Consider the following 23,612-nt stretch of genomic DNA (forward strand, 5'->3'; position numbering starts at 1 on the left):
AAGACTTGGATGTGAAACCCTGTGGAACAAAACATAAGTAGAAACTTCAGGACATTGGCTTTAATGATGTCTTTGTGTACTCGATTCCTACAGCGAGGGAAACAAAAATGAAAATAAACAAATTTGACTACATGTAACTAAAAAGTTTCTGCACAACAAAAGAAACTATTATTTAAACGAAAATATTCCCTACTGGATGGGAGAAAATATTTATACATCCTACATCTGCCAAGAGGCTGATACCTAAAATGAACTTAAAACAACAACACAAAGAATACCAAGAACCTAATCAAAAAATGGACAGACAGCTAAATAAACACTTCTCCAAAGAAGACATACAGACAGCTAAACAGGCACATGAAAAAAAATGCTTATTATAACTTATCATCAGGGAAATGCAAATCAAAACCACAATGAGTTATCATCTTACACCTGTGAGAATGGCCCATACCACAAAGAGTGGAAATAACAAAGGTATTGAGAATAAGGGGCTCTCATACACTGTTAGTGGTTATCACTTTTCCAATTTATGGAAACCGGTGTGGAACTTTCTCAAGTTATTAAAAATAGATTTACCATGTGATTCAACAATCTTGAATTTTAAGCCTGTAAAAGGCTTCCTCTGCTTCTCAACAATTGTTTTATTCCAGTGCTTTTCCAACTTGAGCTAGCATCAGAATCATCTGGAGTATTTAAAGTTACTGATTTGGTATATCTGGGGTGGGCCCCAAGAATTTGAATTTCCAACAATTTCCTAGATGACCTAGATGGGGTGTACACCTTGAGAATGACTGATTTATGCTTATTTATGATGGTGCTATATTAAAATTCTTACCTATATATAGGAGCTACCATTTTGTTTTTATCATTTCATGGCTGCTAAAGTCAATTAATAGGGGGGGTCAACAAGATGTTTGTTGACTGAAAGAGAAATGGTGCTGTTAAAAGAAAAAGGAAAAATGTTATGTCTAGCTGCATCCCTTTTTTTAACCTGAATGTCATCAAGTTACATCATAATTATTTTAACTCCCTAGCAAAGGACTCCTTTTGGATGAATAGTCTTTATTTTTAAAGTCCTGGGCACTTCTTAACTAGGCCTCCTCTACTCATTGTCCTAAAATACTCTCAGTTAAGACTTTCCACTATCTACTTTATAATAAATAGATCCCATCATCTCACACTTAAGTTTCATGATTGTATCCTATTTTTTTTTTCAAACCAATAGTAATTTTCAGTGAATGAAACCAAAGTATCATAAACTGCACAATTGAAACCAGTCTGGGATGTGTGTATGAATGATTTCAAGAGAACAAAAATAAATCATGTTTTTATATCAAATACTTTCCTAGACCAAGAAAGAAATAATCATAATAATTTTAATAACACTAGGTGTGAAAAGAATACAAGTAAAATTTAGAATCTTAGAGGGAATTTGTAAGTGTTAAACTTCAGGAAATCGTAGATTATTTTTACTTCCCAAATGCCAAAGCAGATACCTAGGACTGTATATATGTGTATAAATTTGTTCAGAATTCCTTTTATTTTTGGATTGCCGTAGGGTATATTTTGCTATAATGATATCTGCTGATTTTGCTGTGATAGATTAAATACATTACATTATGCTTAGAGTTGATACCCTGACTATTGCACTGATTATTGAGAGTCCTAAGAGAAAATATCTCATTATACTTGTTGATTACATACCTCGATTGGATAGCAGCTAACAATGCCATATTGATTATTTTTCATTTCTACTCTGGAAATTAGAGCAGAATTTGTTCGAAATGTGCTTCCATTTGTATTGTGGATGTGATTGGTTCTGAATATTTGAGTCATTTAATAAGTCTATTTTCCTCAATGATCTGATGTTTCTTACTGATATTTTCTTAGAACTTATGCCTCTGCTTTTTTGATAAGCTTTACCTTGGGAAGATATGAAATGAGTAGTTTAAAACTGAACTAGAAATATTTTCATAATTTAAATATATGTAGATTTTAATTATTTCTTCACAGGAATCTTCTGTATATTAATTTATGTGAAGTTATTGGGTAATATGAAACTGCTGATTCTCTTAACCACATAAGCCAGTCAATATAATTAAATTTGAATTAGCAAATATTTATTTAATGTTGACTCTATGTAAGTGACTCTGCCTAGCATTATGGAGACAGAAATGTCAATGGGAAAATATAATTGTTTTCATAGAATTTATAATATAGAAAGGTGTTTTAGACACATGTGGCAAGAAACATGTAAGCAGTAATAGATAAATATACTTAGTGGTTAAAAGGAAAGACAACTCAGATTTGAATGGAGGACTTACGTGGGAAAACATTAATGGAGGAGTTGACAGTCAATTTGAGCTTAAAGGGTTTGGTGGTATGGATTTGAGGTTATCTTCTAGGAATATATCATATAAAGTAGGGAAGAACAGGGAAGATTCCAGGAAATCCAATTTGTCTAATTTTTTATTGGAACATGTGGATTATGGCCTGAAAGTAGAAAGGTAGGTTGAGGTCACAGCAAAATTTTGTATCAAGGGATTTACAGTGTGTTAGGTAGACTACAGGGAATTTTTAGACAGAAGTCTATAGTTAAGCGTAGTCTAATACAGCATTTTATAAAATGAATAATAGAATGAAGATGCAGAAACCTTAATTGGGAGGCTCTTCTGTATGAAAGGGATAGAGAGGGTATGTGTGGTAGTCATTCTAGAAGTAGAATATTTACATCTGTATGACTAAAAAACAAAGAAACCTCTGTGTGATCGATTGGTATTTAGCTTTCTATCACAATGGAACTTCAACTCCTGACACTCTCCCAAGCCTGTTTATTCAGCTACTGCTATACAGGTCTCCTCACAATTCTTGAAATATTCCTAGCACACTAGCTACCACCTCAGAACCCATTTGCTCTTATTCCCTCTACTGGAAAGACCATACACTTCTTTCAGGCTCTGTTCAAATACCATTATATCAAAGTATCTTTCCCTTACTACACAGGAAACATATCCTTTCATTTATTAAGGTATATGTTTATTCATAGTACCAAAGCACATTGTATTGAAAATTTTCTTTTTAAACATTGTCTTTCTTTTTTTCTGGTTATAATCTATCTCCCTCTTTCTAGACAGGAAGATGCATGAGGGTGTAGTGAAGTTTTGTTGTCTATGAAGTCTATAATATCTCTCATATCTACCACATTCTTGAATGAATAAATAAACCCAAAGGTGAAAGAGATGGGAGATTAAAAAATTATGCCAGTATTTTAAGTTTGAAGGATTCAAAGTTTACTGGTGTTCTGAAGAGAATATAAAAGACCGGCTTTCAAGTGTTTTTATTTTCTTTTAGTTTTTTATTGAAGTACCATTGTTTTACATCCTTGTTAGTATTTTGACAATGTAGGATTTCCTCCCTCAGATCTAGTGACCATAGCACTCCTACCAATAAAACAACCATAATCCATTGTGCTCTCTCCCGCACCCATCCTCACCCCTATCCTAACCCCTCTGAATGCTTCAGATATGTGGTCAGCTTTCAAGGGTTGGTTTTGAAGTTTTTCTTTGCCTGACCTTTTGTTTGGTTTCTCTATATTCCACATGTAAGTGAAACAATCTCACATTTATCTTTTCCTTTTGATTTATTTACCAGTTTTGGTGGTGGGTGCTCTATGGTGACTACACCAGAAGGAGGAGATCCTATACTTCCAAAATACTGACAAAGATGTAAACAATGGTAATTCATTAAAAAAAAATTTAAAAAGAGAAACAGCTAATAAAATCTGTCATTTAACTGTAATAAAAATAAAATATGAATGAGGAGAAGAGGAATTGATTTAAGGGACAAGTTATGCAGGAGAAGATAAATGTAGCTTTATCAATTCAGGCTTAAGTATATGATGCTGGTGAAATGACCTGTTAAGTGGGCAATCTAAAATGTGAAGGGAAGTCTGGATTGAGGTAAGGATCTGAGTTATCCTCAGAGATTCAATACTTGAGGAAATGGAAGTAGAAGAAAATAATGATAACAATATTAAGACAGGATTATCAGATTGGAAAATCAAAATTTAATTTTTGGATGTTTAGTGTTTGAAATATTTAAACTTAAGCTTATTTATCCCCCCCACTTTTTTTTTTTTTTTTATAGCTGGGTTAAGAACTTTGGCCATGAAGGTCTTGGACTCTTATTGGATGTGCTGGAAAAACTTCTGGACAAGAAACAGTGAGAATAAACATTTTAAAAGAATTATCAGAGGGGAAATTTTTAAGCATAACATGTTTTTTAACACACTTTTTTTTTCTTTTATTCAGGCAAGAAAACATTGATAAGAAGAATCAGTATAAACTCATCCAGTGCCTCAAAGCATTTATGAATAATAAGGTAAGCAGTATTTATTTTTGCCTGTCACAAAAGGTGAGAAGTTTGCCAATCGTATGAAAGTATAAAACTGACAAGATAGTGGGTGCTTATTTAGTTTACAAGAGGGTCTTTATGATGGATAGCATCGTGAGTTTCATTTAAATATTTAAAGTATCTTAGCTTCCCAAATTTTGTATTTTTACAGTCATGCCAACATGTTAGTCTTGTTCCCTAGAACTTTGTTCTTTTATGGTGACAAAGTTATGCAGAATCTGATGCTTAACAAGTAATCACTTAATTACCATTGCTTCTCCACAGCTCAAGATGGAGCTCTTTTATTAATATAGGACGACAGAAATAATGGTGAAAAAACACAGTTCTAGAAATCAGCAGCTATGGTTCAACAACTTTCATGTTTAAGTCATTTCAGATGAATTTATGACAATTTATTCCAACAGGAATTGGGTATATCATGGTTATTTTAAATTTTGTTCTTTGTTTTTTTTTTTATATATTTTAACATGAAAGTTGTTGGCCCCTAGAGGTTTAACCAACTTCAAAATATCTTTAACTTATACAATGCATGTAATAATAAGATCATAAAAACTCATTGTCCCTTCACTTTTAGTACTATGATCTTTCTTTGATGTTTGGGTTTATGGTTTTCCATCATTTCTTATGTCTTCATTTAATTTTTATTATGCTCCTATATATTAAAAACTACTTAAAAACTACTTTTAAAGTTTAACCTGTAAATTTGTTATTTATATCTGGTAATTTTGTGGTAACCATCCCTCAAATTTTTACATGTGTTTTTTCACTTCTTTACCTTCCCATTTATTATCTACTGGCCAACTATAGACTTATTTATCCCTTATGTTTTGTTTGCTTCTTTTAAATCTTGTCTCACTCATTTTCTTTTTTTTTTAATCTTGTTTCAGTAGATTTCCTTATTTATTGTTATGTCTGGTAAAACCTAACATTTAAGAACTTTATGTTTTTTTTCCCTCCCTGAGTTCTTTTAGAAGTCAAATTAAGAACCATGAAAATATTCATATGTTTGGTACTTTACTAAAGGTTAGCTTGAAATGGAAATTTTACTCTGATGAAATGTCAGATTTCACAATTATACTGTAAAAAAGAAGCAAGCATTTCAAAAGAAATCTGAAAAATAGTTTGTGGGACAAAGATCAAAGAATGTATCTCCTTAAGTATTAAAAACTGAAGTTTTGGGCTTTATTTAACATTATTTATTCATTCTTCTAGAACACCCTTGTGCACATATATTCAAAGCTAGAAAATAAATGAAAAAATACTGTGTTCTCGACCTTGTACTAAAAGACAGGCACCATTTCTTTATGCTCGTAGTTTTATTTGGTGTTTTTTTTTTTAATGGAGCACAACTGCCTTAAAATGTGAGGATGAGAGAGAGAACGTATGGGAAAATTCATAAAGAGATTTATTGCTTCTTTCTTTCTTTTTTTTAATTAAAGATTTATTTATTTATTTATACAAGCACTGGGTACAGTCAGATGCGCGGGAGGGTGAGAGAATTCACCAGAGCCAGAGTGGGGAGCAGAGCAGGCAGAAGGACCGAAGTACACTGCTGAGGGGAGCAGCGGGTGGCAGGAGAGGTCTGCGGCCATGTGGGACCCTCCTCCGGTGGCCAGGGATCGAACTGGCGCTGCAGAGGCTGCGGGCAGCTTCGCAACCCAGCGCTCAACCGCTGCGCCACCGGGGACCCCTTCTTTAACTGGCATATATTATCAAAAGAACTTTTCAACATTTTGCCCTTTTTGTTTAACTTAATTTTCCACACAAATGTATTGGAGAATTTAACCATGAATTCCAGACATCACCTAATAGAAATAATGTAAGTAGAATTTAGAAAATCATATCAGTATGTGCTGTACATGTTCTTCTTTGTGAAAGAAATATTGATTGTTCTCATATTTCTCTCAAATATTTATGGAATTTTTAGGCAGGCTACTGGAGATCATATCTGATCAAGGGGCTAAGCAAAATAAAGTCATTTCAAATAAAAAAAGATAACTGCATTTGAAGAACATTCATATAATTAGACAGAACCTTATTGTGGAGTTATGGATTTTTAGAAAATCACTGTAAATTGTTTTTTAAATAATAGATTTTTTCCCCAGATATTTTGAATTAAATTTCTCTTTTTGTTTTTTGTTTTAGTTTGGATTGCAACTGATTCTAAAAGATGAAAGAAGTCTTTTACTATTGGCAAGAGCAGTTGACCCCAAACAAGCCAACATGATGACTGAAATAGTAAAAATACTTTCTGCTATTTGCATTGTTGGAGAAGATAACATGTAAGTATTGCTATATTATTAACTGAATGAAAAATGACACTTGCAAAATAGTATTATTTTTGTGCTATTTATTTAAAAAACTTGCTTGAAAATAGTATTACATTTTATAAATTTTTGTTGGTATTTTTATCTAATCTATTTAAATTTTAACTTCTTTAAATTCTTTGAAAGTTAGCCTTAAAAGTAATTGGAATGGGTAATTATCCAAAGTTCAATTCAAAGTGAATTGATAGAATTTTGTCTAGTTGAGAGTATAAAAATCATTGGATGAGTGGGGGAAAAATTCAGAGTTATTTGAGTAAATACACATATACATGCACATCGCAAAATTTGATTCATTTAATTGTCTAGGTGCTTTAATTTTATATGATTATTTCATAGTAATATTTTACTTTATCTGCAAATGGTAATTGAAAAGATGAAGCAGTTGTTTGTAGAGTGAAATAAACCAACCCATTAAAAAGAAAAGAAAAATTAGAATGTTGGTAATTAATCAGAGTGCATATATGTGCCACTTTCAGCAGGTCATTGCTGAGCATGTAGTTGATCATACCTTCTAATGGGGAAAAAATGTGGATCAGGAGCAAAATTTCAGGCTTGTTGCCATTAATAATCCTGGTTAGTAAGAAACCACTGTGATTAAAAATTGAAATATTTTCCTGAGGACATGAACAAAAAGATTCTGAACATGTTGTGTTAAAGTTGTAATTTCAATTTGAATCAGAATAGTACCATACAAAGATTTAAGATTACTCTAATAAGTTGACTATCTCAGATCTATTACAATAAAATGAGATGTTGATTAATGCTAGCTAGTCTCCTAAAAACCAAAATAGAAGCACTAAATAAAAATATTCTTTTTTTTATAATAATAAATTTTATTTTTATATTCCCCATACAATTGCAACCCCCTTATTTTGACCCCAGTCCCTCCCCTCCCGCCTTCCACCCCCCATAGAGTGTCTCTGGTTCATAGTTTTTTGTTGATTTTGATTTTCACTTTCTTATAGTTATTCATTTACCTAGTCCCTTATTTAAGTTTTCTAGATTCCTGCTATGAGTGAGACCATCCAGTATTTTTCTTTTTCTTTCTGGCTTATTTCGCTGAGCATGATCCCTTCCAGCGCCATCCATGTTGCTGCAAAATGCATGTGTTTATCTTTTTTGAATGCTGAGTAATATTCCATGGTATATATGTACCACATCTTCTTGATCCAGTCATCCATTTTTGGGCATTTGGGTTGTTTCCAAAGCTTAGCTATTGTAAATAGTGCTGCTAAAATATTCTTATATAGAATAATCTCAAACAAAAACAAACAGAATGGGAAAACATATGCAAAATTAAGGTTTCCTTAGGCCTTATAGAAAAACTAGATTATACAAGAGTGAGACATTTTTCTAGTCAATTAGATTTTGAATACTTAATTCATAAAATACAACCTATCCTGGTATTTTGTTATGATTTAGTTATAATTTTATTTTATTTATATATGTATATATTTATTACATCATCCTTCATTTTTGTGCAATGTATGAATTCCCACCAACAATTCGACCTTGCACCATCAACGTAGTCCAATGTGCTCTTTCCACACCTGTCCCTCTACATTCCCATCCCCTACAGAAATTCTCTGGACTATGGTTGCCTGTTGATTTTGATTTTTACTTTATTATAGTTTTTTTTTTTTCCTGATCCCTTGTTTGGCTTCTCTACAAGTGAACTATCCAGTATTTTTCTTTTTCTTTCTGGCTTATTTTGTTGAGCATAATTCCTTCCAGTTCCATCCATATTGCTGCAAATAGCATGAGTTTATCCTTTTTGATTGCTGAGTAATATTCCACTGTATATATATATCACATCTTTTTTTATATTTTTCTGTTTTTTTATTTATATGTATTTTATATCATTGTTCATTTTAAACAATATTTGCTTTTTTTACTTATAACTTTATATATTATTTGATAAGAGTATTATACTATATACAGGTTAATTCGACTCAGACACTATATGTAGATAGTTACCGATATTTTTGTTGAGATATGGAAATTTCCTGTGCTAAGTAACTATAAATACTTCTCTGATTATGTGGATTTTCTCTTTCAGATTTTTTGTTGCTCCATTCTCAAAGAATGTTGTTTTTTAATAAGAGTTTTTATAAAAATATTTCTTTTAAGTAATTCATTATAAAATTACAATTAAAAAATTGTAATAGTTTAGATGCCATATTATGTTCAAGTGATAGTAATATTTGTGAACACATGAAATATCAAAATCTGAAGTTCTGGATTTCAGTGTTTATCATTTCTCAACTTTTTTATTGATTTTTCATTTTGATGCCCTAAAACTACTACAACTTTCAATATCTCACTTATAGAAATATATAGACAGGAATACAATTCTTAAATTGTAATGGTCTGTATTAAATCAAGCATCTGAAAAAAAAAACAGATGACTGGAATAGCTAACCTATATTCATATGGTGTGTGTAAGTTTTGTTTCTTTTTTTGTCACCTTATAGTCTAGATAAACTTTTAGAGGCTATAAGTACAGCAGCAGAAAGAAACAACAAAGAGAGATTTTCACCAATTGTGGAAGGATTAGAAAATCATGAAGCTTTGCAATTACAGGTGAGTTACTTTTATCTTAAAATGCTTTCTAGGATCATATCTAGAATTCTCATTTTGAATACTAAATCCATTTTAGCTGACATTTAAATATAGTGAAACATAAAAGTAACATTCTTCCCATTGCTTAGTCCTTCATAAAAGCTGCAAATGTTTTTTGTACAAGTGACAATTTGATTAAAATTAGGAAAATATTTCAGATTATTATAAATTTGGTATTTATAATTATTATTAACATTTGGGTAGGAATTCAGTAATTAGTGTCATAAACCATGGATATTAATCAGGACAAGAGAGCAAACAGTTCACCCAGCACTAATGGAATCTGTGTGCTTGTTGTAGAAATTTAAGAAAGCCAAACATTTCTTTGTGCTAAACCCAAACAAAACTCTATCCCTTCTTAGACAATTTTAGTAAATTACTCATTTTGAAAAATAACTTTGATCTTGAGTGATGAAAATTCATATTTATTCATTGTATTTATGGTGTGAGATCTAGGACTAAACTTAATTTACATATGTTACCTGATTTAATTCTCACAACACATCTATGTTGGTGCCATTGTCATCTCCATTTTGCTCTAGACTAAGTGAAAATGAATAACTTGTCTAGGGTGACATAGTTCATAAAGTCAGTATTCAATTCCAGGGTTTTTGGTCTCTCATGAGCACCTCTTTCTTTTAGACAGTCTTTGCCATTTAATGCACCATGGGGAATGTTTTGTGAAATATTTTTTAAACTCTAGTAGTGTTCAACAAGGAGAAAATTATTCCATATTTAATTTTATCAAATTACTTAGCAGTGAGTGTTTACATATTGAAATGTCTTAATCTGAGGTACACCAAACAATTTCTTTTGTTCGTTTTTATTGCATTGTGAAGTTTTGATATCTTTTTCCTCCCACCGTTTGAAACTAGAGCAGTAAGATGAATTGGCTTTTCCAAAGAGAATACTGTATTGTTACAAAACTGCAATCCTTCAAAATATGTAAGGATATTTATTAATTGTTATTTCTACTCCAACTATGTTGAACATTTTGGATAAACTTTTATGGTGTGCCTTTTTTCTTCAATATATATTTTTTAATAATAGTAATGTTTCCTTCCAGTGTTTTCCTTTTTATAATATAGTTATAAAATGATCACAATATAAATTTAGTATCTCTTCAGAGAGATTTGGACACTGTCCTCTGAATAATTTCATAAAATCCTGAAATCTAATTGAATTTCATTGATTTTGTCACATGTAGGAGTTTATACTTGCAGGGTTTGTTTAGGTGGAATTAAGTTGTTTAGATATATTTAAAATGTTTATTGCTCAGATCACTCAAAATCACATAGCTTCTGAGGGGTGGAGCTGTGATTTGAAGCTAGATCTCTGTGACAGCAACATTCCTATTACATTGCCTGACCTTTAAAGTGACACCTCTGCCAAAGAGTTGTTCACCCCAAACAATGAGAGGGGTTTGACATTTGCTAGCCTTTAGGAAGCTGGCCTGAATAGAATAAGGTAGGAAGTTTTTAAAAACTAACACATTAAAGAATAATAGACATCTTGCTAGGTATTCAATAAGTTGTTGAATACTGATTATAGATACAACATATGCAGATCACAAGTTGAAATTTCCTATTTTAATGAACTACAAAATTTAGTAGTTTTGTTATACACAGAGCATATTACTCCCACAAGAGTTGTGAAGTGGTTTTGTTTATTTGGACCTTTTAATTTGAATACAAATATATACCCAAAAATTCAAACATGTATTTGGAAAACAGGTAGACAAATGTTTAAATTTGTTTTTTTTTAATATAATTAGTGCTGTATTTAAACAGAATAACTTTTCTATTTCTGTAGTATTCTGAGACTTCTTAAATTTTATTAGAGTTCTAAGAAGTAATTCTATTAAAATATAGGGCTAATTATATTTTTAAATAACAGCCGTATATACCTTTTGGGTTTTGTTTTTTTCGGGTTTTAAAGCAGATAACTAAATGCTCTCACACAGTTTTTCTAGCCCATCTTTAAAGTGAAATCTTGAACCCCTCTTTTAGGATTTACAATCTATACTTGCTTTTCCTTTTTCCTGTGTAATCTCTTAAAACTTAACTTACTCACATTTCTCAAAAATGTCAACAATGATCCTCTAATTTCATAATCCAATATCTTCTTTCCAATCCTGATCACTAGGAGTTATTTATACCCCCACCTCCTTGAAACATTTACTTCCGTTACCTTTCCAGATACTATTCTCCCCTGGCTCTCTACCTCTAATTGTTCTTTTTATTTTATTTTTTTATTTTAAATAGAGGCGTGTTTTATTTATTTATTTGTTTGTTTGTTTGTTTTGTTTATACATGCACTGGGTACAGTCAGAAGTGCTGAAGGGTGAGAGAATTCACCAGAGCAAGGGTGGGGAGCAGAGCAGGCAGAAGGACCGAAGTACACTGCTGAGGGGAGCAACGGGCGGCAGGAGAGTCTACCTCTAATTGTTCTTTCTCTGTATTCTTTATGTGTCTCTTCTTCTTGTGTATTTGTTCTCTGTGTTCTATCCTTAATTTTCTACTGTTATCATTTTACATATATGCATTTATATGTACAAATGCACACATATATGCTCATATACATTTACTTATATATACACATATATATTTTATTTTCTACATGAATATTGCCATTTACTTCTCTAGCTTTAATATTCAACTATGTTCTAGTGATTCCCTAGTTTGATAAGTCCAGCTCATCTCTTTCTGTTAAAACCTACATACCCAAGATGCTTAATTAAATGTCTTCTAGGCATCATAAAAATAAGAAATTAAAAATAGCATTTATAAGCCATCCGCCGATGTTCTAAATACTTTACATATGTTATCTCATTTTAATTCCCAACAATTTTATGAGAGTGATAATAGTAATATCCTCATTTTATAGATGAGTAAAATGAGGCTCATGGAGATTAATTTTCCTAGTGTCACAAAATGAATAGGAAGCAAATCCCAGATTAGACACTTGGGAATCTGACTCCAGAGCACATGCTCCTAACCACTACCTGGTACCTCATCTTATTAAAACTGAGCACATTCTCTCTTCCCTTTAACCTGATTCTTCAAAGAGAAATATACTTTTCTCCACATCTTTCTCATTTTATATTATGGAGGTAACATTTTTTAACTAATCTGCATTTTTCCTCGACTGCATTCTTCTTTGTTACCTGCATCCAATGAATCATTGAGTCTTATAGAATAGACTGTGAATCTTTCCTATATCCCATGCTCTCTACCTCCATTGCCTTTAACTTCTGCCAGCAAAATTATTCCAACAATTTCCTAATTAGTATCCCACACTCACAGTCTTCTTTGCAGACAAATGTTTTGTATTGTTGTCAGTTATCCTTAAAAAATAAATCTGATTCTAACTTAGTAGAATTCATAGAGATTCCTCATGATCCATTACTAGTTGATAAAAGTTAAAAGCCTAGGAGCCTCCCTGGTGGCACCAGGGGTTAAGCACCGCGCTATGAAGCAATCCGAAGCCTCTGCAGCACGAGTTCAATCCCCAGCCAGCCAGAGAGAAACCCACATGGCGAAACAGACCTCTCCTGTCTCTCCCGCTGCTCCCTAAGCAGTGTACTTCGGTCAATCTGCCTGTTCTGCTCCCCACTCTGTCTTTGGTGAATCCTCTCACCCCTCACACCTCTGGCCTGTACCCCAGATCTTGTATGCATAAATAAATAAATCTTTAAAAAAAGAATTTAAAAAAAAGTTAAAAGACATTATGATGTATGACCTTTATCAGTGTGGCCCTGACCTAACATTCTACCATTTGAGCCTGTCAATCTCTCAAATGTAACATGTTTTAGCCACAATAAACCTGGTATTTCCCAGATATGCTATAGGTTTATACGTGCCCTCAAACATTTTTTTAAGATTTATTTATTTATGCATACAAGAGTTGGGTTACGGGCCAGAGATGCAGGGAGTGAGAGGATTCACCAGAGACAGAACAGGGAACAGAACAGCAGACTGACTGAAATACACTGCTGAGGGGAGCAGCGGGCAAGACAGGAGAGGTCTGCTTCGCCATGTGGGTTTCTCTCTGGCTGGCCTGGGATTGAACTCGTGCTGCAGAGGCTTCGGGTTGCTTCATAGCGCGATGCTTAACCCCTTGCACCACCAGGGAGGCCCGCCCTCAAACATTTTATCATGCAGAAAGTTTTGTTTTTTTGTTTTTTTTTAAGATTTATTTATTCATTCATTCATTTATTTTTGCAAGCACTGGGTACAGTCAGAAGCATGGAAGGGTGAGAGAAATTCACCAGAACTAGAGGGGGGAATTGAACAGGCAGACTGATGAAATTCACTGCTGAGGGGAGCAGCGGGCATGGCAGGAGAGGTCTGTGTGCCATGTGGGACCCTCGCCGGTGGCCAGGGATGAGTCCGGTGCTGCAGAGGTTGTGGGCAGCTTCACAGCCCAGCGCTCAACCACTGTGCCACCAGGGGAGGCCCTGCAGAATATTTTGATTGAAAGACCAACCCTTCTCCAACCATATCCCATTCCTTCTTGTAAGATATAATGAGCATGCAAAGAAAGGCAAATTTGGGAAATTTCCTTTGTTGGTAGAAAAACTGTGTTTTCGTAGGGTGTAGGCAGGAAAAGGAGTTTAAATTAGTTTTTAAAAAGGAGGAGGTAGACAGAATAGTCTGCCAATATATTTACAAAAGAGGGCCTCCCCTGGTGGCGCAGAGGTTGAGCGCTGGGTTGCGAGGCTGCCCGCAGCCTCTGCAGTGCCAGTTCGGTCCCACCCCACCGGCGAGGGTCCCACAAATATATATATATATATATATATATATATATATATATATATTTACAAAAGAAATCCAGAGATAATATCAAGATATAGTTGAAACTAATTTCTCCATATCCCAGCAGAAGCTAGGGTGCACTGAGCTTTAATAATAGGGTGGAATAGTATCGTTAACATCCAATGAAGTATTGTAAAAAGTGCCCCAGTCTTCACAGGCTGATATTAGTCTGAAAGATATCGTGTCTTAAAGAAGTTCAGGGGCTGCATACAGAAGTGTGTTTAATATGATTTAATACATTTAAACTTTTTGCTAATATGCTGAACATAACACAAAAAAGTGTTGTAGTTAGATATAATATCCAAAACAGCTGTAAATACACACTGCAGTGATACGTGTAATAGGTTCATTTATCCTAACCTCACTTATTTGATAGACTTATCACTTTGGAATATAACTGAGGATAAACAAACAAACCAAAAAAGAATAATTCAAGCAGCTTCAAAAATGTGATCAAGCATATCAAGTAAACCTTATGATTATAAAGACCTTTTGGTCTTTAATCTGAACCTGTTTGCTCTTTTTCAAGATTTATTTATTTATACAAGAGCTGGGGTACAGACCAGAGGCACGGGAGGGTGAGAGAATCCACCAGAGACAGAGCAGGGAGCAGAACAGGCAGACGGACCCAACATATTGCTGAGGGGAGCAGCGAGCGAGACAGGAGAGGTCTGCACGCCATGTGGGTATCTCCCTGGCAGGCCGGGAATCAAACCCATGCTGCAGAGGCTGTGGACAGCTTCACAGTGCTGCGCTCAATGTGCTGAGGCACGAGGGAAGCCCCTGTTTATTCTTTCTTCCTATGGTGTCTTAACCACCCTGATTTTCTGTCTTCCATCCAGAACAGACTAGAAGCACTGGTTGGGAGGCTCAAAGAACATTTATTTCACACTGGAACACTGAGATAATGAAGGCCTAACCTAACAACTGACAGATTGAAAGCAAGGGAGGAGATAGAAGCATAATAAAGGACTGGAACTAGAATGTAAAAATCTTAATATCGTTTCATTTAGTGTCTGGGCAAGTAGTTCTATACATTTCAATACTCCTGAGGGCAACTTTCTGTTACATTATAGCTAACAAATTCAAGTATTTAATGATGCCCATGAGTAAAAAATAAATTACTAAATAAATTATGATATTTTGTTCAAGAATGTGAGAATTATATAATTTTCTTAAGAAAGAATTCCATAAAACATAGATGCATAGCATTATGTCTATGCTTAGATAGACAAACTCAGATATATGGCCTGACTCCTTGTAGCTTGATTCTTTCCACAGTGGTTCTAGAGCATTGAGATTTTATTCTAAGCTATGTGTAAATTAGCTGTTAGTGCATTTATACCATCATATATAAAGAGTAGCTTTGTATAAATCATTTATCGTTTGTTATTAGAGGTACATTTATAATAAGGTACAATAATTCATGAAGAAGGAGAAAATTATGAAAAACTAAATATGTGTTAAATTTTAGATGTTGAATGAATGCTTGATATTACCTAGGAAACTTGTTCTATTTATTGCCATTTTCACATTACTAACATTTAAAAAATAGAATTAATACAACAGGGAGGGGTTTGATAGAGATAGTTGTACAATGTAGTCATTTTCATTATTTATAGAAATAACTTATGAACTAAAGATTGATCCATTTTATTTTGAATCTCTTACAAAATTGAATGACTGTCAAATTTATCTCCTTCTTGGAGGGTCACTAATGAGTTCTGTAATATAAAAAGCAAAAGATAAATTTGACGTCATAATAACTATTCCAGCACCATTTGACACTATTGATCACTCCTTTATCAAAACTGTCTCCTCCCTTGACTTCTATGATACTAAATTCGTGTGTGTGTGTGTGTGTTTTAAACTTTGTTGCATTTTAAATATCCTATCTCTATACTTGGCCCTAAAATATACTAATTCCTAGAGCTTGATCCTCAGTTCTTTGGTCCTTTGATATAACATTTTCCTTTGGCAATCTCATGCATCCTAATGCCTGCAACCAGCACCTCTATGTAATGAATTTATCTAAGCTCCTATATTCCAAATTCCTCCGAACTCACAAACCCCATATGTTCAGCTATCTCCTGACTAGGTTTCAAATTCAGTATTGCCTTTAACTGTACTTATCTTTGTTTTCTTCACCCTTCTCTTTTCCTACTTCACCCTCCTCTCCAACCTTGACCATCTTTTTCCTGTATTCCCAACCCTGGTTAAGTGTAACGTTCGTTACTTCGAGTCTACTCTTTTTCCATTCACCATTTCCATTAGTCCTACCAATTTTCTACTTTCTCAATATTGTACTTCTCTTCCTTAGTATTGTATCTCTCCCCCACCCTCCTTGCCTCCACCCCCACCATTTATTTGTTTCAGAGTATTGTTACATCTCACAACTTTTTGTGTGTGTTGCACATTTTTTTTAATTGAGGTAACATTGCTTAACAGCACTATATATGATTTAGAGGCAGAGGTTCACTTTTTTTTCTGTGTAGAAGAAACAGGGTATAGGCCAGAAGTACAGTATGGGTTGGGGGTGGGGAGTGAGAGGATTCACCAGAGGCAGAGTGGGGAATAACACAGGCAGATTTACTGAATGAAATACACTGCTAAGGGGAGCAACAGGCGAGACAGGAGAAGTCTGTTGCACCATGTGTGGATTAGCTCCCTGCCTGGGGATTGAACCTAGGCCAGATTGCTGATAATGCTGAGATTTAACCCCTGGGCCACCAGGGAGGCCCCCCATTCACTTTTTTGTATTATCATTTCCCTGGAGTTCTACCCTTCATTTCATCCACATTTAAATCACCGTTCATAAAGTTAACTTGAAGTGCAGTTCTTATTATATCACTGCTTTAAATGTTAACGTCTTCCCATAGCCTCTGGGATTAAAGTCTATTCCTAGTCCATATAAAATATTTCATCATCCCACTGTTATTTTCTCTCTAACCTCCTATTCCACCACTCTTCTACATATACTTTTTGGTACACTCACACTATACTCATTTTCCTGAACATTTTATGCTTTTTCATCCTTCTACCTCCATACCTTTGTATGTTGACTACATCCTGTCTGGGAGTCTTCTCTAGTTCTTGACTTAATTAACATGCCTGTACATTTGTGTCTTTCTTGCTTGGTACTTTGACTTAAACTATTTTTTTTTTCCTGAACTCCTGCTGGGCTTGGATAAAGAAAGACCTTTTTAATGTCAACAAAGTACTTAATAAGGTCAACTGTGTGACAGTGTCAATAAAATTTTAAAAGCACAGTTTGTTACAGCTGATGGCAATATGGATAGTCTAAGAACGCCTTGCAGTTGGCAATTGTACTCCTCTAATTCTATGAATTGTGATCAGACATATATATATATATATATATATAGTTTTCCAAATTGTAAGCTAAAATAAAAGGGTCTAGCATGTCACTGATAATTTTTTGAGGATATGTCATATTTAAATATTTTCTCTCTTTACCACTTAAGAAACTGAATGCAATTTCTTTTTGTAATGATATATATGTCAATAAAATTTCAAATATGTGTAAATACTATTCACACATTATACTTTAACCATTTTATTGGAGCAGTTAGGGGTTACAAAGAAAACCCTAAATATATACAGAGCTTTACCTTTGGAATGCTTATAATGTGTTTTGTGATATTTCACCTATTGCATCACACCCTATACCTCTACCCCTCAGAATGAAGAGAATAGCATCTTCTGACTGAATAATGCAGATGATTATTATAGAAAGAGAATATGCTATTGGAATAAAGGAAGGAATTAAGGAAGCACTAGAAAAACTGAGAGTAATTCAGTTTAGTATATGATTATGCATGTCACAAATTATTGGTTGCTTTATCACATGCACAAAGTTGGTGGTTTTATCTATATCTGTTAATGCATTTTAATAGCTTATATATATAAGCTATATATCATATAGATGCCATTTATATATATATATATAAGCTGTGTATCACATAGATGCCATCTATGACATAAGAAGATCATCATTAAATAAAAATGCCAGTACAGAAATGTATTTTTTTAGTAGTTAAAAATCAGAATTGCAAAGCAGCTCTCCTGCCCACCTGTGTCTATGCAGGCATCTCTTTCTTAAACCTACCACTTCCAAACACTGCTCTGCTGACCACTTGTGACTATGCAGGTTCCTCTTATTTTTTCTCCTTTCCCTAACAAACCTGTCCCTTTTGGGGGCAATGGTTTCTGCTCCCCTTGTATCTATGCAAGTGTCCTTTTCTTCTTTTCCCCTTTTAGATAATCAACCTGCCCTTTGGGATATTAAAAAATGAGAATTGCAGCCCTATCCTTGCATTTTATTAATAATTGAGAAAATTCACTGATTTCCTTTGATTTTTAAATTTTATGTCACATGGGAACTGTATTTAAAACAATTGGTATGACGGACTATTTTGAAATTTAAAGCCATTGTGAACAACTTAATCAATAGAAGGAATAGGGATAATGAACTCTGAACAGTGAAGTATAATATAATTTATTCTAGGAGGCATTTTCTATCTTTCCTTTCCCCCCCATATTCCATTATGCATTATGAAAATCATTTTAAATATAAGCCAACATAGTCTTAAAATAATTTCACCTTTTAATTTTTTTCTAATCTATAGTTTCATATCTACATATTCCCATTATATTAAATGTAAGGTACTAAATTTTGTCATCTTAACAATTCTTCGTATCTTTTGTTGTCAGAATCTAAAAATGGAGTTTATGGGGCATCTAGAATGTGCTGGAAACTATTCTATATTGGAGTAAAGTGATATGTTTTAGAATTATGAGTTTCTTCTTCTTGTGTATCCTTGTATAAGTTATCTGCTTTGAGCCTTGGTTTTATCATCTGTGAAACAAAGATAATAAAGATAATGATAACACCTTTTTCCTGTGTCTTTTCTAAGGATGAGAGTAATGGTGATGACTAATGGATTGAAGCTAATATTTTTGATAACTAATTAGTAAAATAATAAGGTGATAATAGTTTGAGGTTTTGTATTTAACTATGATATCAGAATTCACACAATAGGTATTTCATGCTTATAATTAAGTAATACTATTTTACTTTTCAATTATATTTAAAAAATTCAATTTTAAATTTGTAAATAGTGATAATTATTTTTTGTTTTCAATTGATTTTATTCCTGTCCTTTGAAAAAGATAGTAATTATGTAGTAGCAGAAAAGAATGGAGATAACTAAGAGGATTTCTCCTTCTCCATGTTCAAATGGTATAAATATTTCTGTAAGTATTTTTTTAGCAGATTTCATTGGAAAATGACATGAAAGTATGGGTTTTATACTTTCATCACCTTATGTTATTTATACATCATTAGAATTTGATAAATAGTAAATAGTATGTTGCTAAGATAGTGTTATTTACCTTTTTAAACAACTGACTTGAAAGTGTTTCCGAATTTTTTTATTCTAGTCAATGGATGCAACTTCTTTTAATGTTGTTACATATCACATATTACATTCAAAGTATTTAATAGCATTGCAACATGTATTTTATTAAATCTAAAGTTATATTCATGTTGAAACATTCATTAGTTTTATTGGCTTCTACTATTTTTATCATCTCCTGATCTAAGTAGTTTTATTTGTACAAAAATACAATTCTAAGACTCATTAACATGTTATGGAAATGTTCTCTTTACTTGTAGGATATTAATACAAGCCATTAAGCTGAAATTTCTTCTGCAAAAACAACCCTAACAGATGGCAAATTTACTCTCTATTAATTTTGGAATCGACATGTACTTTGGCTTGTTCGGTCATGTCATACTTAAAACATAACAAGGATCATTCAAGCAAATACAGTGATAATATAACTATCGACATGTACAGTTTACAAACTTATATCCCAGTCTATTGGAACAAAATAAAGTATTGCACATTTTCTAATTGTATATAGGAAGGTTAAGTAACCTATTAAGGCACAAGTGTCACAATAACTAGCTGATATGTCTCAGGATATGCCAAACATACAGCAAATATTTAGTCAGTTGTCTAAGTGTTTTATCCCAACATTTGGACATTTGTAGGAATTGGACTACCTTGTTCAATTATCATCTAGTAGTATCAGAAACAACATCACTCTTTCCCTTTGAAGCACACAGGTTTTGATTTTTTAATCTGGATATGGGGTAGATGGGCTAATCTCCCCTCAAAAAGCTTACATGCATAAGATATTGATATAAAAATATAAGTAATATAACTTTTAATTCTGAATAAGTCAAAATTGGAATCTTTTCCTTTTGTTGCTATTTTTCCTAAAATTTATTTTTGTTCCCTTCTAAATGTACTTAACATCTTTACTAAATGTGATCTTTTTCAGGAGTGCATTTGCTGTCACCTCTTTGAACACCAAACTACTCATTGCATGCTTTAAATTTAATCTATTTAAATTTGCAGCTCTTCATTTAGACTATTAGGCAGTTGTCTTAGATTTGAGCAGCGTTTTCAAAAAAAAAATGCTATTCAGGGATAATAGTACACCTGGAAACTGCATTTTGTTGATTAACTTCTAGCTTACAATTACCAGAAAATAAGTCCTCTTTTATAATAGGTGGTCTTAATATCACAAGATAAGGAAAGCAATACCCATTTTCCAGTGTCAATATAATTAATGAATCACCTTCACGTGAAAACAAGCCCTTATAATTAACTTTATGATACAGTGCACATTAGTTTTGATGTCATAGTGTATTCTTGGTCATTGTAATTCACATGCATTCATTTTTATGCAGTCAATTAAATTATCTTAATCATATATTTAATACAGGTTTTCCTTCTATCCAAACCTTTCTTAAGCTGAAATGGCATAAAGAGAAGATGAAATTACCCTTTATTTATATGGAAAGATTTCCTTCCTTTCCTAGACACCCCTAGATAACCTACCAAATTATACCAAAAAAGCACTAATATTCAGTAAAGCAGGAATGGTATTAAAAACGCACGACCTGTACAAAATGAAAGGAAGGAGCTTGGCAATGCTACATTCTCTGCTTGAGGTTTGCTCTCCCTATAAATTGCTGAATTCTGTTTTTACTTTCTGCCTTTTGTTGTAAAAGGGAAAATCCACTACTGTAGACCTTTTGTAAAATCCAAGTGGTGTAATGCAAACTTTCAAAAAGAGGGAAATACCTATAATCTATATTGTGTGCATCCCTATCTCAATAATAGGATAAGAAAGTATATAAATTAATGTAATAATTTCACCAAGTTATCACTGTTCTCTGTTTAATATCAGGGTATTTTTATAACTTATTTGATTTATTTTAAAAAAATGTTTGTAGCCACATAGAATTGAGGGAAAGTATGCTCTGAGGACATTGAGATATGAAATGCACATTTCATGATTTTTTAACAGGTTCTACAAGCACATTTTGGACTTCAAGTTTCTCAGTTTGATATTCCTTCATATTGTTTAGTAAATCATAGCAGTTCTTGGCAATTCATTAGTAATTTTGGACATTAGAAACTGTCAATTTTGTTAATACTATAAAGTCATATCATTGTATTGTATTAGTATTTGTATTTATTATTAAATTTTATAAAAGTATGTCTTCAGTGAATGGGAAAATAATTATTTGAATGCATTAAGTAAATATTTCCATAATTAAAAAAGTATGCTTTTTTCACATAGTTTACTTTCTAATTTCAGGTGGCCTGCATGCAGTTTATAAATGCTCTTGTCACTTCTCCTTATGAACTTGATTTTCGAATACATTTAAGGAATGAATTCCTGCGTTCAGGACTAAAAGCAATGTTACCGGTAAGTTGAGTGTACACATTTATTATGCTGGTGAAATTTACCATTTTTCTCTTCTTAGAAAAAAAGTACCTGTGGCAGAATAAATAAATGCACATTGCTGTTTTCTTTTGTAAAACATTGGACTTTTTTTAGCTTTTTCATTTTGTGATGTTGTCATATATCATAGTTCAGAATTCAGTTAATGATGTGTCTAGAAATGATGTGATTTCTTTTGTCTTGAAGTCAAAAAAGAATTTTCTTTGGAGTTTGAACACTAAGAACATAAAAAAGATTACTTTCTTTTAGATTCAATTTTCATTTAGAATTTTTTACTTTCTTCTTTGATAACTTGAATTGATTTCATTTACATTTATTATAAATTTGTATAAAATGTTGGGTCTAGTACATTCTAGATCCATTACCTAACAATGGTGTTCTTGTTACAACACTGTAGGGCTTTTCTAAAAAAAATATATATATATATTTCTTAAGTGAAATGTGAATACTTGCTCTAATTATGATATTGTTAAAAATATTCTTGAAATAATTTCATTGGCTTAATCTGAGTAAATATAATTGGCCCAGGATGAGATCAAAATTCAAAATGTAAAGTAAATTTTCTTTTTTATAAAGATTTATTTTATTTATTTATGCATATAAGAACTGGGGTGTAGGCCAGAGGCATGGGTAGGTGAGAGTATTCACCAGAGACAGAGTGGGGAGCATAACAGGTGGATTGACAGAAATACACTGCTGAGGGGGACAGCAGGCAAGACAGGAGAGGTCTACTGTGCCATATGGGTTAGCTCCCTGGTTGGGGATCGAACTCATGCTGCAGTGGCTGCATTAGCTTGATAGTGCTGAGACTTAACCCCTTGCACCATCACAGAGGCCCTGGTAGTAAGCTTTCTTTTGAATATATATTGATTTCAAGCTCTCATAAAGTTGAAACTCATTAGTTCAACTATAATCAGTCAGGGACTGCTTGCATATAATTCCAGCTAAATTTTTACTTACCTATCATATCTCTTCAGGATGCCCAGTTTCATAGATTTTAGGATTTCTTGATAACAGTAAAATGGGGCGTTTCATATTTGTGCCTCATAAAGTCATGCAATAGAACCCACAAGGAGTCTCGATTTTTTTTTCTACCTAAAACAAGGTAGCAAAATACGGTAAATATGGATCTGGTTCTTAGGTTCAGCATATCCCCCAAAGGGTATGCAATCAAAATCTCATTGAGACTGGGGCAAAGATGTTTGATTTGGGGGAAAAAAATTCTCCCCAGTTATTTCTGATATACAACATGAAAATTAAAATGCAGATTCTATAGATAAATCCTGAGATTAGAGATCTTTTCTTTAATATCATAGTTCTTATACTTTTATTAATACAACTTGGAACAAAGACCAGATTGTATGCTAGATGTAACTAACATTCAACTATTATCTTATTAACTCACTATTTAATTCACTGAACATTTAAATTTAAAAATTTATAGTAACATTAAATCTTTTACACATGCACTGAAGCTTAATGATATATACATAGATGAGTCTTTACAATCCTTACATTTTTCCTATTTATTCTTATTTTATACATTCTTCTAAAAAGAGGAGCTCTTAATTTTCTAAAATATAGTGTA

At 32.9% G+C, this 23,612-nt stretch overlaps 1 protein-coding gene across 2 annotated transcripts in view; it reads left to right on the forward strand.

Annotated features, from left to right (window-relative positions):
• The window catches only part of DIAPH2 (diaphanous related formin 2), a gene marked incomplete at both ends in the record, with an annotated part of 881,049 nt that overhangs the window by 224,151 nt on the left and 633,286 nt on the right, over positions 1 to 23,612 (forward strand). For both annotated transcript variants that reach the window (XM_084259207.1, XM_084259208.1), the window contains 5 exons: positions 4,147 to 4,221; positions 4,311 to 4,380; positions 6,559 to 6,695; positions 9,215 to 9,323; positions 21,878 to 21,988. In XM_084259207.1, coding sequence (XP_084115333.1) covers positions 4,147 to 4,221; positions 4,311 to 4,380; positions 6,559 to 6,695; positions 9,215 to 9,323; positions 21,878 to 21,988 — 502 coding nt within the window. The remainder of the gene's footprint in view (positions 1 to 4,146; positions 4,222 to 4,310; positions 4,381 to 6,558; positions 6,696 to 9,214; positions 9,324 to 21,877; positions 21,989 to 23,612) is intronic.

The sequence above is a fragment of the Talpa europaea genome (genome assembly GCF_964194135.1).
Source record: "Talpa europaea genome assembly, chromosome: X".
Taxonomy (NCBI): domain Eukaryota; kingdom Metazoa; phylum Chordata; class Mammalia; order Eulipotyphla; family Talpidae; genus Talpa; species Talpa europaea.